The sequence below is a fragment of the Metarhizium robertsii genome, assembly GCF_000187425.2.
Source record: "Metarhizium robertsii ARSEF 23 chromosome Unknown MAA_Scf_4, whole genome shotgun sequence".
Classification (NCBI taxonomy): domain Eukaryota; kingdom Fungi; phylum Ascomycota; class Sordariomycetes; order Hypocreales; family Clavicipitaceae; genus Metarhizium; species Metarhizium robertsii.
The window spans coordinates 4,460,446-4,474,543 of NW_011942182.1; the positions used below are offsets into that span (position 1 = coordinate 4,460,446).

Below are 14,098 nucleotides of genomic sequence, written 5' to 3' on the forward strand. Positions count from 1 at the left end.
CCACATCATGTTCATTGTCATTGTATAGGCTGCAGTAGAACCGACCTAGGATATTGGGGTCACGTCGACTTGACGGTACATCAACATGAGTCGCACCCAGCCTTGACTAATTGTCTGCTAGCGTCAAAGGTATCTCGGTGAAGGCATCTCGGCGAACAGTCACACCCTGCAGACAAAACAGGCCGGCGAGCTGAATCGGGTATAGCGCCTGGAGCCCCAGGTTGATATAAACTCCGGGACAAAGTCAAGTACCAGACGCTTCAATGTTGTCTACGACCATCGACCGAGCACAACACCAAAACAATACCCAATGGCAGAGAATAAAAGTTACGAACACATCAACCAACAAAGATGGGACGAGCGTGCTCCCTTTGTATGTGCTTCCACCACGCATCCGAGACGATATATCTGACCATAGTATCATTGTGTAGCACGCCGCCTCCGAGGACTACAAGATCAACAGTTTCTTGACTGACCCAACCTATATCAGCCATGTGGTCAAGTTTGACCAGACGCTTCTTGGTAGCATCCATGGTCTCAACTGCGCTCACCTACAATGCCACATTGGAACAGACACGTTGAGCTTGAGCCGTTTGGGCGCAGCCTCTGTGACGGGGCTTGATTTTTCCCCTGCATCTTTAAGAGAGGCTCGCAAACTAGCCTCGGCAACTTCTGCAAGCGGCGGCGAGAGGCTATCGTTTGTTCAAGCATCGGTATATGACGGCCTCAAGGTGCTCGTGCCGGGCACCTTCGATGTGGTGTATACTGGTATTGGCGCCCTCTGTTGGGTTCCACGTGTGCGCGAGTGGGCAGAGGTTGTTGCTGGCCTGTTGAAGCCGGGAGGACGACTTTTTATGAGAGAAGGCCACCCCATCTTGTTGGCATTGGATGACAAGTCGCCGGATAGGCTCATTGTAGATTTGCCTTATTTTGAGCGCGACGAACCCACCGTGTTCCATGACGAAGACACGTATGTGGACACGGGAGGGCACAAATTTGAGGCCTCGGCAAGTGCAGAATTCAACCACGGCCTGGGCGAGATAATAGAGGCTCTGTTATCACAGAAGATGCGAATCTCCGGATTGGTTGAGCATCAAAGCGTGCCCTGGCCGGCTATCCCGGCACAGATGGCGTCAGATGATAGAGGTAGGCTCTGCCCAACATCATCCCACCACGATCCCGAGACTTTTGGACTCATATATAATGCTAGGCGAATACAGTTTAAGAACCCAACCATGGCGAATACCTCATTCATATACCCTTCAGGCTATAAAGGAGTAACGGAATCTACACCAGCAACTACTACCTGATGCTCGTTCCTGCGGGCGCTTATTCAAGTCAATAAATAGAACTAGTGGCGTTGAATGGGCGAGATAGGATGAATTTGTTTGGACGTCGGATGAAGGCCTGCCGCATGGTGAAGCAGAATTGGCAATTTTTCAGCCCCTTGACTGGGCATCATTGGCTATAAAGCCGTCTCATTTTCCGATAGTTCCGCTCCCCCATCATCAACAGCTTCAGAGCTGAACCTGTCAATGCAGATCTAGCCCAATCAAGGCGACAAGATATCAGCCCCCAAATTGCAAGGCCCTTTATTACGTGTCCGCGGTGAGACCCGGCGTTTGTATCACCATACATGAACTGATACAAAGATCCTTTATACTCCGCCCGTCTTTACCTCTTCTGTGTACTCTTCACTCTCGTCGTATCTTGTTTCTTTTTCTCGACTTTTGAACTATGAAAGCCGCGACCTTTTGTGCCATTGTGCTCGCAAATGCGTCGGGCGTGCTGGCCCTGGACAGCCTGTCAGGCTACACAAAAGACATCCCCAAGTGCGCCTACTCTGCACTGGTTGATGGAATGAAACAAGAGGGTTGCGACATTTCGAACGTCACTGCCGAGGACTTTGACTGCCTTTGCAAGCACATTGGTGCTATTACGATTATCGTAGCAAAGAGTGTTGACTCGACTTGCACTGCTGGTACGTTGCCAAGGTTCCCTTTTTCGAGCGCCAGGGCCATGATGCTCTTCCCGTTTGCTTGGCTCATTTAGAACTCGACTTTGCGCAACCTTGAGCCAGACTAGCAGAGTGGCAGACTAATGCAAGCACGTTTTTAACTAGACTTTACCCAAGCCGCCGGATCAATGTGCGGCAGGTGGAACGTGGAAAGCACCACTGCAACAGACTTGGCTGCCGCGACGAGCGCTCTTGCGAATGCCCTCAACGGGAAAGGCTCCGATGCCAAACAGACAGCGACCGGAATATCAACGTCTGCCACTAAGAACATTGCCATGGTGCCTACTGGTGGTGCAATTGGCGTTGTGGGTGGACTCGCGGCGGCAGTGGCAGGTGTTATGTTATGAAAGCTTGACAAGAGTACAGAGTACGCAGGGCTACTTGTCTTTTGTAATGTATGTGAAGAGCAGTGGTTGAATGTAATTTCAGCGTCCCAGGAGCCGTAGTGCCAAACACAAATAGCCAAGAGGGATTATAATTGCCCAATAAAGCGCCGGCTAATTCAGTCGTGTCTTATATATTGACTACTTTCAGTCCAGGAACTCCAGATCAACTCTCTGCTTCTCAAGGTGAGCTAACATCAGAGAAGAGCCGCTTGTGGTGGGTCTTGATGGCTGTGAGGACACAAAAATTCAGGGCAAATGAGGCCTCAAAAAGCGCGAACTGGCAGATGACTTCATTGTAGGAGTCAGCGCAACAAGAATATCCAGCTCAGACACAAGGAAATTGGCAATTGTATCGCACGAGATTCCTGAAAGCAACGGAGACCATGTTGTCAAATTAGAGGTATTCCATCAAATTTACCATTTGGTATGTCATCCACATCTCACTTTGTTCAGCGCTATTGATAGTATAACACATTGCGGCGGAGTCTTTGGCCTGATGCGTTCCCTGATGATGCTTTAACAGGGCCAGAGGGGAACCGGATAATGAACCGAGTCATGGGCGGATTATCAGCTTTACCAATACAGAAACATTAAGTAAAAAGAAACTTTACTCGGCTAACACTGTATCTTGTTGTTACCCGACTGTGTTGACCGGTTTATAAAGAAATTCTATGTGTAAGTCATGCTGGACTCTCAGGCGGGAAAAGGCGGCCAGATGAGCCCGCAGAGGCTGATTCATTTGAGGAAAAGCTTGCAATTGACATGCGACATCTACATGTCGAGACTTTGAGCGCATTCAAAGGTGGGCATTTGAGAGACAAGTAAGAGGCTGGAGCGATGCGGCATAATTAGAGTAAACGCGGAAATAAAAGCGTAGAGACTGGAGATTTACAGTCTTGCACATTGCTTAGATCCTCATACCACCCAGGCAACTCGTACGCCTTTAATGCCGCGCAAAAATGTGACGCCGCCTCCAATGTGCGCTCCAACTCGGCCTCGCGCTGTGACGGTTGACTCTCTTCCCGCAAGTCTCCAAACTAATTGATCGCTTGGTTCTGCCCGCCCCGGCAAGGAAGTTGTTTACCGGCGCCGAAGCTAGGGTTTGGGAGTCACTAAGGAGTCAGGACCAGGTTACGGGGCGCATTTCATCCCATGTTGAGGCTGGTCAATAGGAAGGTGCATGAACCTATCGACATTTCTCGTAGGGGCACACGCAGGATATGGGATGCCAAAAACGGCAAGCAATTTCGGCCGCACTCTGGCGTCTAATAGGACATCGATTACAAGCATTACAACGTAATCATTTCTTATCTACCTTGCCAAGCATCTTACACTCATATGCAAGCTTAGGGTAGAGGCACAGCGGGTATACTCAGTACCACTAAGGAAGACATACATACATGAAAAAGGCACGGGCCGTTGTCACCGACCACTCTCCACTTCATTGTTGCTGTACCCTGGGTATACTGTGGAAGTTTGTTGGCATTGATAACTAGCAATTGGTATGCTCGGCAAGCACAAATACCACTCGCTACGTAGCGAGCTGTCTTCCATACGTAATCGCCGACATTTTATTTCTCTCGCCGTGTCTAGATCCACCCGTTCAGGTTCACCGACAGGATGTAGAAGGGCCCGCATAACTACCACGGCAACTTGGTAACGAACCAGACGGCACGGACAATGGGCCAACCGGACCTTTTCCAACACTGGAGCAGACTAACCTCGGAGTACTCCCGAGCGACTTGAGTTCCGGGCTAGAACATGGTTATACGCACACGCAGGACCAGGTCAACGATTGGTCTGGCTACGTCAAAGAGACCATCGGGGTTGGTTAGCATGTCAACACGGGCCGTCAGAGACATGTTCACATGTATTGATTATTCCATCAACGAGGCTCTCGCCTCTACTTCGCTTCCTTTACCTCTTACATAAATTCCTTGTTGGTCCTACTGCACAAAAATCTTCAAAACTCTTGGCATTCAAGTACTTTTGACTGGTGATGCATGCAACCTCTTGTTGGTCCTTCCCGACATTCAAAAACCGCACTTGCGGTGATATAATTGGCTATTTGAATGGGACTTCTGGAATCTATCCAATAGCCACCGGTGGGTGCCGCTATGCGCTGGCAGGGGGCGGCCGAGTTGCGCCGTTGCCATTTAATTCCGAGATAATCCCCCTGGTTTGCGCCACCAGTTCATATCGTCAAGGACCCAGCGTTATACTACTTCTGCCCCGATAAACCAGACGTATTTTGCGACATAACGACACAGATCTGGGAGAGAGATTTCTTATAAATAGGCCATCATAAACCTAGAATCTCTTCATCTTTCTCTTTCCTCTTCAGGTTACCATTTTGACTATAATCTAAACCATCCACCCCTCTTATTCATAACACATGCTTGAGACCGTGATTATCTGCATTTGCGGACTTCTTATAACCATGTTGGTTGGATATCTACTATCGCTGTTACCGGCAGCCAATGCTCTGGCCGTGTCTAGTAACGGAACAACCGTGTTTGCACATGACGCGTTATCAACCTACAGCGGCACGATGCAATCTTCATTCGCCAGCCTACCCCAGGGAGTATCCGTGCATAAGACCTATGCGGATTTTAACGAGACGGACTGGGCTGAGTGGTGCTATCATATGGCCCAACGCAGCTCTCACACGGAAGAGGTGCAACACATATGCGAAACAAAGACACTTCCAGCAGGGCACCTAAATAAGCGGCAGGGCACCTGCTTTTACAATCCCCTGATCATCAGACGCGCAGTTGTTGGAGCTACCGCGGTGGTCGCAGCTTTATACGAGTGCCAGACGTTGGCGGACAACTTCGCCAATAGCTGCTTGGCGCAGCCGGACGACAATAACAGGGGCAAGTTCCTTCGTGGCTATGACTGCCTCAAGTACGGCGGCGGGCTCTTAATCGGCTTCACAACAGCTTCAACAATCCAATTTACAGCCGGAATGTATGCTGAAACCATAGGAGCGTGGTCTCATACCATTATGGGAAACTGGTTGGCGCCGCCAGAAGGACAGAACCCTGTTAAGCGTGACTGCGGCTGGCAGTACGAGTACCCTGGTACTGAGGCGAAGCTACGCTTTTACGGATCTTACGGGTTAAAAGTTTCATGCGAGGGCCCGTGTAAAGAACCTCATTACTGGCGAGGTGCGAGAAGCGATTCCATCGCAGCCATGCTCGGCCAACTTGCTTGGGAAGCCGGATACTATCCGGAACAGGTGCTTTGGTCTAAAGATGGAAATGATGAGATGGTGAGTGCATGTCACTTGACTTTGGAATCAGAAGGCTTTGGGTCTTGTCCTGAAGTAAAGCGCGGCGACTGCGCATAGAGAATACGACAGCCACGCGGGCTTTTGTCTTATCAAGAGCCGCCTTACTATAAAATGGCCCGCGAGGCGAGGGCATTGTACGTGAATAGTTGCGAGCAGAATCCATTTATAAAGCCGATCAGTGGTACAACGTTGGTAGATAATGAATTCAGGGTCTCATTAGGCATTTATATGATAATAATGACGAAGATGTATTTTGCGTCCAGCGACTTTGGTCGCTCAGGTCTCCCATCGGAGTACAGCACGTGCTGAGCTAAATTATGTACATGATCCGCCGGAAAAAGCTTCACCCAGCGCTTCCTGCAAGATCTCGCAGGTTAAACCACCAGGCTTAATGTCAGGAGGCGGCCTTCTTACCACCTCAGCCGGTGGGTTTTAGAGAGAGTCCAACCTCTTCAACTATGTTGGCTAAGACTTTGTCAAGAAGGGTAGATAGGGGCCCGGCTTTATGTCCTGGCTTCAAAGCACTTTCAGTTGATGCTTTTTGGAGTTTTTGATCCAACACGGTGACTACTTTTTCGTGGATCCCGTGGAAGCCGTGCCCTTGGAACGCCAGACCAGTTGATGAGGAAATGGTCGAGGAGGAAATGGTCGAGGATGGGCGAGGCAGGACATGATCAAGGATATGACACGGAGCCCCTTGAAACTATGAAGCAACGTTATCAGCATATTGAAACACAAAATGTTGGCCCTTCGTCGGCAGTCGCGACCAACCGGCTAACCATGGGAGACGAAGTGGTGGTACCTTAACGCTTTCAGCAATTGTCACGATATGTCCTTCATGTAGGACATATGTGCCGCCCACGTACATTGTTTTCTCGGTCAATTGCATCCGGTTGTACGCATAGTATATCTTGGTCTGGTCTAATTTTATGCGATTCGTAGTCTCTCCCATCCGTGGTTAATGAAGACTTGCTGCTTGTTTTCGACAGCATCATTGCCGCTCATGATGAAGCCGACAATGCCTCCAAGGCTGTCGATCCAGCGCAGATTTATGACGAAACTGTCCTAGGCAATCTGACAATTGACAGTTGACACCGTCTCGAGTCTCTCGCTGTCCGGTACTCCTTACTGTACTCGACGACTGCCCCGAACAGCTTGTAGACCATTCCACGCTTCATCTTATGGCTGTTGACCCCATGATTGACCTGATTCAGTGGTTTTATACACATTCAAGTGCATATTACGCTTCCAGTGATCAATCCAAAGCTGCTCTGTGACAACCCGCACCTGGAGGCTGGCACGCGACCTTGTACGTTTACCTCGACTGTTGACGCTGAAGAATAACATGGTTATCGTGCTGTCACACCAAACTGCCTTTGAGGAGACGCGGAAGAGATGTGCCTTCTTTGTAGGGCATCGACTTTAACATCTGCCACGTCAAGGCCAGTAGTCCAAGGTGACCATCCTGAACCTTGAAGCATGTGCTGTGCCATGGTTAATGCGATATCTGCGTACGAGGACTTGGCCATATATTGCAAGTACTCAAGAATAACCCAACAAGTTGATTTGGAGCTTACCAAAGGGCAGAGCCAAACACCATTTACGGCATGGGCTTCAAAGACCAGCAACTTCTCGTGGAATACGTCTGACTCAATTAGCAATGATGATAGCCTTGTGCCATGAGCCTCTTAAAGAACCCTCTGAGCTGATGGCGACAAGTATTTGTACTTGGGCACATTAGGCGCGTTGAGCGCTCGTCGAGGAGGAACCTTTGCGCCGGTTGCAGGCACCAGGACTTCGCCTTTGGCTTACGCAGACTGAAGTTGACATAATTTAGATTGTTCAATTCAGCCACACTGTCCGCCCTGAAGCGAGGGCATCGTCAACATTAACAAATCATCTCTCTCAAATTAACATCAAAATACCATATTCACTACCCAGGGCTTATTATTTCCCTCCTCTCCATGTCTCAAAATAGCTGCGTTTACTAGCAGAGTCATTCCCTCTCCGTTAGCCGCTGCCGGCGCGATAGTCCCGATATTTAGCACACCTTCTCTCTCGACAGCTTCAACGTCGGTAATAGTTGTTCTTGTTGAATGAAACGTTGCCATCTGCACGCCGTGTCCTTCGTGTATATGTCCAAAGCAGTGCATCTTGGGCTTAACCCTCGTGATTGCTTCCCACAGTCGTGGACATCCAAGATGTTGCTGTTTGCCGTTTTCATGTTTCCCACCGAGGTCGAGTCGGTAATTATTTGATGCTGGAAATGGAGGACGGGGCGGCCCATGCGTCACTATAATATCGATACCTTGATCATCTAGGATCCTCCTCTCTGTCCCATTGAACCGGTCCTCCTCTGGGCTATACCCAAAGGCATAGCCAGCAAAGGCCGGCGTATACTGCGACGCATAGACTTTAAAGCTACGCCCATCATGGAGAGCAATCTCGTGAGTACCCTCGTCCAGGAAGCGTACGCCACAGCGGGTATACTCGTCCAAGGTAAATAACGCCCGGGCACGTACTGGTTCGTCCTCATCATCATCGCTATCCATATTTTCATCCCACCACTCGGCATCCAGGGATACATCGTGGTTGCCTGGAATAACAAGTTTAATCTCGGCTAGGCAAGCTGCAAGAGAGTCGAGAGCGCGGCGGTAATTAGATAGGCCACCGATCATGGTGAGGTCACCGCAGTGGATAACTACGTCGACGGCAGGTAGGGACGCCGGGACTGGAAATGCATGGTCGTGCGTATCGGAAAGAACGAGGAAGCGGATCTGCTGCTGCGTCATAGTGGCCGTTGGGATCGGGCTGGTTGTGGTTCAAATGTTGTAAAATTGAGATTTTCCGACAGTTGTATGGAAAAAGAAAGAAGAAGCTGTGAGAAATATGTCGGAAAGCTAAGTATTAGTAGCTGAGGTGCAACCTATAAAGTTTATGTAGCAACATTGAAAGGCTTGAATGGGTCCGGTAGTTTTGTTAAACCTTGTATTTGCTTGGATGGGTACTGGCTTGGTGGCAGTAGGTTTGGCGGATCAAAACCTAGTTTTGGTGGTGGCACGGCTTGGATTCACAACAATGAATTTGAAATATGGAAATAGCATTGATACATGTAGCATAATAAGCTTGTCCAGTTGGCACCGTACAAGAAAGCCGCGAGGTGGGCGGCCATCCTGGTCCTACACCACGCAACGAAAACGTACCGCATGATGCGAGACACAGTCAAGGGCAAGCTCCGTGTGATTAATAAGGAGGCACTGGTAGTGATGGGAAGGGTAAGGACTTCCTGGGCTGAGAGGTTCATTTGACTCGATACTTTTATTGTTGCTAACGCAGGTTTAGGATTTCTATTTACATTTCCAAGTATCTGACAATTGTTTACCTTCTTTTCCAAGGCAAATTGCTGTATAAGGACGACTACTCTCTCAATACGTTTAAATGCGCGACTCGTTGAGAATAAAGAGTAGGCCACACCCCATCGCTAGTAGAATAACGGGCGAGTAATAAGTTGGCGAGTAATTTCTTTATAATGTAACATGGTGTTTTAACTAGAGATAGTCCAACAGCACCAATGAAAAGGGGTTCTTTTGCCTCATTATAGGGTTTCCTCTCCATCTGTTGTGCGCCGATCAGGGCCTAGACCGACTCATCTGGCCTCGCTGTCTACTATATCACAGTACTGCACTGCCCCTGTGGCTGTGCAAGCTATTTTCCGGCTAGGATTCAATGTTAGACACAGTTCAACATGGACGCCCAACATGAGGGTACGCATCGACACTCTAACTCAACCACTTTAAGCCAGAAAACGTTCCATGGCCATGACTCGGTCATCGAAAGCCTAATTCCACCAGGCAACGATGGCCAGGGATTCCACTTGCACGAAATGCAAGATGAAGTGTTTTACGTGACAGTCGGTTCCCCCAACAAAAAGAACAAATAAGGAAGAAAGGGTCCTTTCGGATTATTCCTCCTTGGCCCCTTTCGGTCTACTGTGAGCTCGTTGCCAACTCTGCGCAAGAAAGGCAAAGTCGGCTTCCGCGTACCTCGCAAGACGAGCGTACATGCCGCGGCTGGCGAGATGGTCACAGTTCCCGTCCGCCTGCCGCACAAGTTCAGCAATCCGTTTAATGAGACGGTGTTCATTGACTATGGAAACATGGGCTGCTGCCGTCAATCTTCATGACGCATACTTGTTGCGAGGGCAGCGAGAGAAAATAATTTAAACTTTCATTCTGTTTCTAAGAGGCAGTTTTGAGAGCTCCATTGCATTATCGAGTTCATTTCTCAGCAAAGACACTGAATGAGGTCTTCCCTAATAATCTCTTATCGGAACTATGTCCAAACTGGCTTCTTTTGCTTTATAAAAGAATCCAAATCCACGGGCTTGCTGCCTGTAAGCTTCTCCACCGTGTCGTCCATGTAGTCTTCGCCGCCTCCCGCTGCGAACGTCTCCAGGCTTACCATAAAACCGGCGAGCGGAGCAGGGAACTTGAGGGTGCTTGTCATATAATGCAGCCTGTCCTCAGGCGACATGTTGGCGTGTCGAATGGGACGACCCAGAGCATTGCTCAGCCTGGCAGCCACCTACATGGTTGAGGTTGTTAATTATGCGTTCCTGTTTCACGAAAAAACTCTCATGAGTAAATGGACTGCACCTACATCATCATGCGTGAGCAGCTCGGGTCCAACAATACGGTAATCTCTGTTTGGTGGCTCGGGCTGGGTCAAGGCGGCAAAGGCAACGCCGCCAACGTCGAAAGAACTGATAAAGGGCACCTTTGCATCGCCGACACAGCTGTATATGGTGCCCTCCTCACGGACAGCGTTGAGGTGATAGCTTTCAGAAAAGTTATCTGTGAGGCCGAGGAGACGGGTTTATTTGGTCAGCCCAAGACTGGCTTTCTCATCAGGACAACAGTCATACTCCGGGCTACATCGTGGTGCGACAGAGTGCCCATACGTACCCATAAACCAAGTCGGGCGGCAGACGGCCCATTCGACGGCCTTCTCGACCATGTGCTGCCACACTTTGCCCGGACCGGGCCCGCCCAGACTGGCCGACGTGCCTGCCATGAGCACAAATCGCTTGACCCCACGGGCGGCAGCATAGTCGACGAATGCATTGATATGTTTATCAGGCTCCGGCACGGGGGGCATGACCATGTATACAGCTCGGATGACATGGCCAGTGGGGAAGGAGTATGCAAATGGGTTGGCGTACGTGTCAGCATCAGTCCAGTCAAACCGCACGGCCGGGCTGTCAGCACCATCAGCGTCAGAAGTCGTAGCGTCTCCGCGGCGAGAAGCAAAAAGGAAAGGGATTTTGGCTTCTCTGCACAAACTAGCGATGCGCTGGGAAGTCTTGGCATAAGCGCCGCCGGTGAGTAGGATGGCCATCTTTATCTTTTCCTGTACGGTTTTATGGTGTAGATTGTCGATGTTCTTGGATGGATAGAGACTTGACCATGAAAGAACAACGCGCTCAAAAAGATAGAATGGCGTTTAGTCACAGGTACGGCATGTGTGGGAAGAGGGGGAATGTGAGCTACTTTTATACACTCCCCTCAGCTCTGGCCTGTGCTTCTTAAGTAAGCGGAGGTTTGTATCCGTGTGGTGTTGATCAACACACAATCAGCCCCCAATTCTGGTTCCGGTCTTTAGTAATTACTAATTATCAGGTCAGTCATCCTCACTTTGTCTCCGAGAGCCAGTTAAACACCTCGCGTCCCGGCCCCCATCTACCGGGGCAGTATCCCGGATGACCACCTGAATAATTTCTAAGCGGCAATAAGTGCGAACTTGGCGACAGTTGCCCCTTGGCCATCTGCCTTTGAGCATCCCGTAATGTCCAATCTCATGACTCTACCAGAGATGATATCTGCATCGCGGCAGTGTGTATGTCATCTAGGGCTACGTTTAAGGCATCGGATTAAGAGACGACTAAAGCGCAGACACAGCCTAAACTTGAATTCCTAATTTAATATTAGCTACAATTATCTATAGTACCTTTAGCAATCACCAGCAAGATCAGAAGCCAGCGACGGCGAGCTTAAAGTGGCTTTTACGCCGTAATAATAGATAATAATTTATAGGAGATAAAGAGAAAAAAGTGATAGTATTATTAGATTATATTTATAATTACGCTAAAAGCGCTGATTATAATTGATAAAATTATGTGGCAAAGAAAAAGAAAAAGAAAAGGTATCCAAGCTTGCTGATCCTGCTCAGCTACTGTGTCCCGATCATCTCTCACCTCCATCGTGGCCTGTTACACGTTCGTTCAGTAAGCATGGTGATATGACTCTAAACAGCCCTGATAAAAGAAGACACGCTTTGGAGGATATGGCATCGATAATTGGTCACAGCTTAGGTGAGTATACTAGGAGCAGTAGGCAAGATTAGGAATACTGGACATGCCGACCTCCACCGCAGCCTTCTGGATCTTCCCAACCATGTTCGCAATGTCCGAGCCCGTGATCGGCTGACAAGGCCTGACGAATCCCTCTTTGAAAGGAAGTCGCTCTTCTTCTAGCACCACCCTGTTAGAATAAATGGACAGGATCTCCACCCAATAGAGTCCGGAGCATACTTACCGAAGATTACTCGCGTGAACAGTGTGTTTGCGTTGCCTTCAACACGGTCGCCAAACGACAACTGCCATACTGCATGATTCACAAAGGTGTTCGCCAGGCTGTCGCCAGACATGTCAAACTGCGGATTCAAAGCCTTGGCGGTAGCAAAGCGATCCAGGCGTGCTACGGCAATATCTCTAAGGCTGATGGTATCAGACTTAAAGTGCGACCGCGTTCGGTTCCATATGACTGGGTCGAACACGAGAGAGTTGCCGATGGCTTCGTCATTGCGGCTCATACTACCATCATGCTCGACGACATTGTGCTTGACAGTATCCTCCAGGTCAAAGGTTCCGTTCCCCCGTTTGCCTGTCGTTATGGCCCCTGCCGTGGGTCCTTCGAGCGTGCCGGGCACAAAATTGAAAGTCTTGTGGAAGCCCTCTTCCACAAGCTTGCGGGTGATATTACGGCCGTTCCGCGGTAGATATCCGTGGTTGGCCAGAGCATTCAGCCAGGGGCAAGGTGAACGACCTGTAGCCGGAGTGAGCAACTGGTTCAGATAGTCCCGTTAAGATGATATCGGCCATGATAGGAAACACTCACTGTCGTTGTGTCCTGCGGGGATAAACTCATGGCCCTCCGGGGCGCGATATTCCGATCCCGGTAATCCGTTGACCATACCACGGATACCAGCTGGTAGCAAAATAGAGAAGAGAATATTGCTTAATTTCATGGTGTTTGTCTTCCCACGTTGAGGACGTAAATTGGGCTATTGAGAGTGGTAACGATGGGAAGAAAATATCTGAACTTGGGGAAAATTACTTTGGGCTAGCAGTCAATTTGCCAGAAGCTTGGCCGAACATGCGACTTTAAATCCTGCTTTCATGTCGGGACTCGGAACTCAGGAGGTCCCGTACTGCTATATTAGCCAATCTCTGGTATCGATCATAGACAAGTCTAAGGATTACAAATCAACCCTTACGCTGCTCGGAGTCGTCTATATTCGTGTTCGCCACTTTATCGCATTAAATTCCGGTATCAAGTTCGTATCTGGCATATCCATGCACTTGCGACTTTGGAAGTATCCATGCCTGGTAATAAGTCAAAGCTTTCTCGCTAAAATCGGCACGCCCTATAAGTCCTAGTCATCTAGAATGTTGTCAGATTGTGGCATTTTAGGTTGATAAACCGCACTGTGCACAGCTTCTTACACGCGTGCTTGGGTAGCAATACTAATATCTAACAGGTAGCAGTATTATAAAGTTATTTTAGTATAGGAGGACTCTTGTCCCAAATAATTAACTAAACCATAATCTTTTGGATATACAGTAGGATTATCTCCGTGATACTGACAAATTCCTATACATGGAAACCAACCAACACGGGCCTAATCTCTTCTAGCGGTTCTTACCACAGCCCCACGCATACAGATAACGTTAGTTGGGCGTCCAGTCTATAACATCACTGCTTAAGATTGTCTTTCATATTCGCGCTCCATCTAAGTGGCCTCGTACAGCAAAGTCTTGATGGATTCAGTGGACTCGCCACTAAAAATTGGTGGGCGTCGGTTTATCGTGCGAGCGATGAATGACTCTGTGCCCGGTCACCAACCGTGGGGCTTAGAACAACGATTGGACGCCCTTAAATGATGGACGATACCAACTTCATTCAATTTAATTCCATTAGTGCCACCGCATTTCTAATACTTATGCAGCACTGCCGGCCTCGGGCCACCATTGGCGGAGCGTGCCTTTATTAAGCACATGCATGATTTTTGAGTTTCAGCGGGGCGGCTCAATCTTCCGGCGGTTTCTACCGAATAGGAAAG

At 49.1% G+C, this 14,098-nt stretch overlaps 6 protein-coding genes across 6 annotated transcripts; 3 read left to right on the forward strand and 3 right to left on the reverse strand.

The window, feature by feature from the left end:
* Positions 1 to 310: 310 nt before the first annotated feature.
* On the forward strand, positions 311 to 1,310 carry MAA_07977 (methyltransferase domain-containing protein; the record flags this gene model as incomplete). The annotated part of the gene is made up of 2 exons (XM_007825975.1): positions 311 to 373; positions 432 to 1,310. The coding sequence occupies 2 exons, from the start codon at positions 311 to 313 to the stop codon at positions 1,308 to 1,310; spliced, it is 942 nt and encodes a 313-aa protein (XP_007824166.1).
* Positions 1,311 to 1,737: 427 nt separating this feature from the next.
* Positions 1,738 to 2,364, forward strand: MAA_11179 (uncharacterized protein; the record flags this gene model as incomplete). The annotated part of the gene is made up of 2 exons (XM_011413145.1): positions 1,738 to 1,981; positions 2,123 to 2,364. The coding sequence occupies 2 exons, from the start codon at positions 1,738 to 1,740 to the stop codon at positions 2,362 to 2,364; spliced, it is 486 nt and encodes a 161-aa protein (XP_011411447.1).
* A 2,479-nt stretch (positions 2,365 to 4,843) lies between these two features.
* On the forward strand, positions 4,844 to 5,755 carry MAA_11180 (Cellobiose dehydrogenase, cytochrome; the record flags this gene model as incomplete). The annotated part of the gene is made up of 1 exon (XM_011413146.1): positions 4,844 to 5,755. One exon carries the CDS (start codon positions 4,844 to 4,846, stop codon positions 5,753 to 5,755), a length of 912 nt encoding a protein of 303 aa, XP_011411448.1.
* Positions 5,756 to 7,614: 1,859 nt separating this feature from the next.
* Positions 7,615 to 8,490, reverse strand: MAA_07976 (Ser/Thr protein phosphatase family protein; the record flags this gene model as incomplete). The annotated part of the gene is made up of 1 exon (XM_007825974.1): positions 7,615 to 8,490. The coding sequence occupies one exon, from the start codon at positions 8,488 to 8,490 to the stop codon at positions 7,615 to 7,617; it is 876 nt and encodes a 291-aa protein (XP_007824165.1).
* A 1,540-nt stretch (positions 8,491 to 10,030) lies between these two features.
* Positions 10,031 to 11,095, reverse strand: MAA_07974 (Ergot alkaloid biosynthesis protein; the record flags this gene model as incomplete). Its single annotated transcript, XM_007825972.1, has 3 exons — positions 10,031 to 10,282; positions 10,358 to 10,551; positions 10,663 to 11,095. 3 exons carry the CDS (start codon positions 11,093 to 11,095, stop codon positions 10,031 to 10,033), a joined length of 879 nt encoding a protein of 292 aa, XP_007824163.1.
* A 982-nt stretch (positions 11,096 to 12,077) lies between these two features.
* Positions 12,078 to 13,003, reverse strand: MAA_07973 (Chloroperoxidase; the record flags this gene model as incomplete). The annotated part of the gene is made up of 3 exons (XM_007825971.1): positions 12,078 to 12,237; positions 12,288 to 12,801; positions 12,874 to 13,003. 3 exons carry the CDS (start codon positions 13,001 to 13,003, stop codon positions 12,078 to 12,080), a joined length of 804 nt encoding a protein of 267 aa, XP_007824162.1.
* Between the last annotated feature and the right edge of the window lie 1,095 nt (positions 13,004 to 14,098).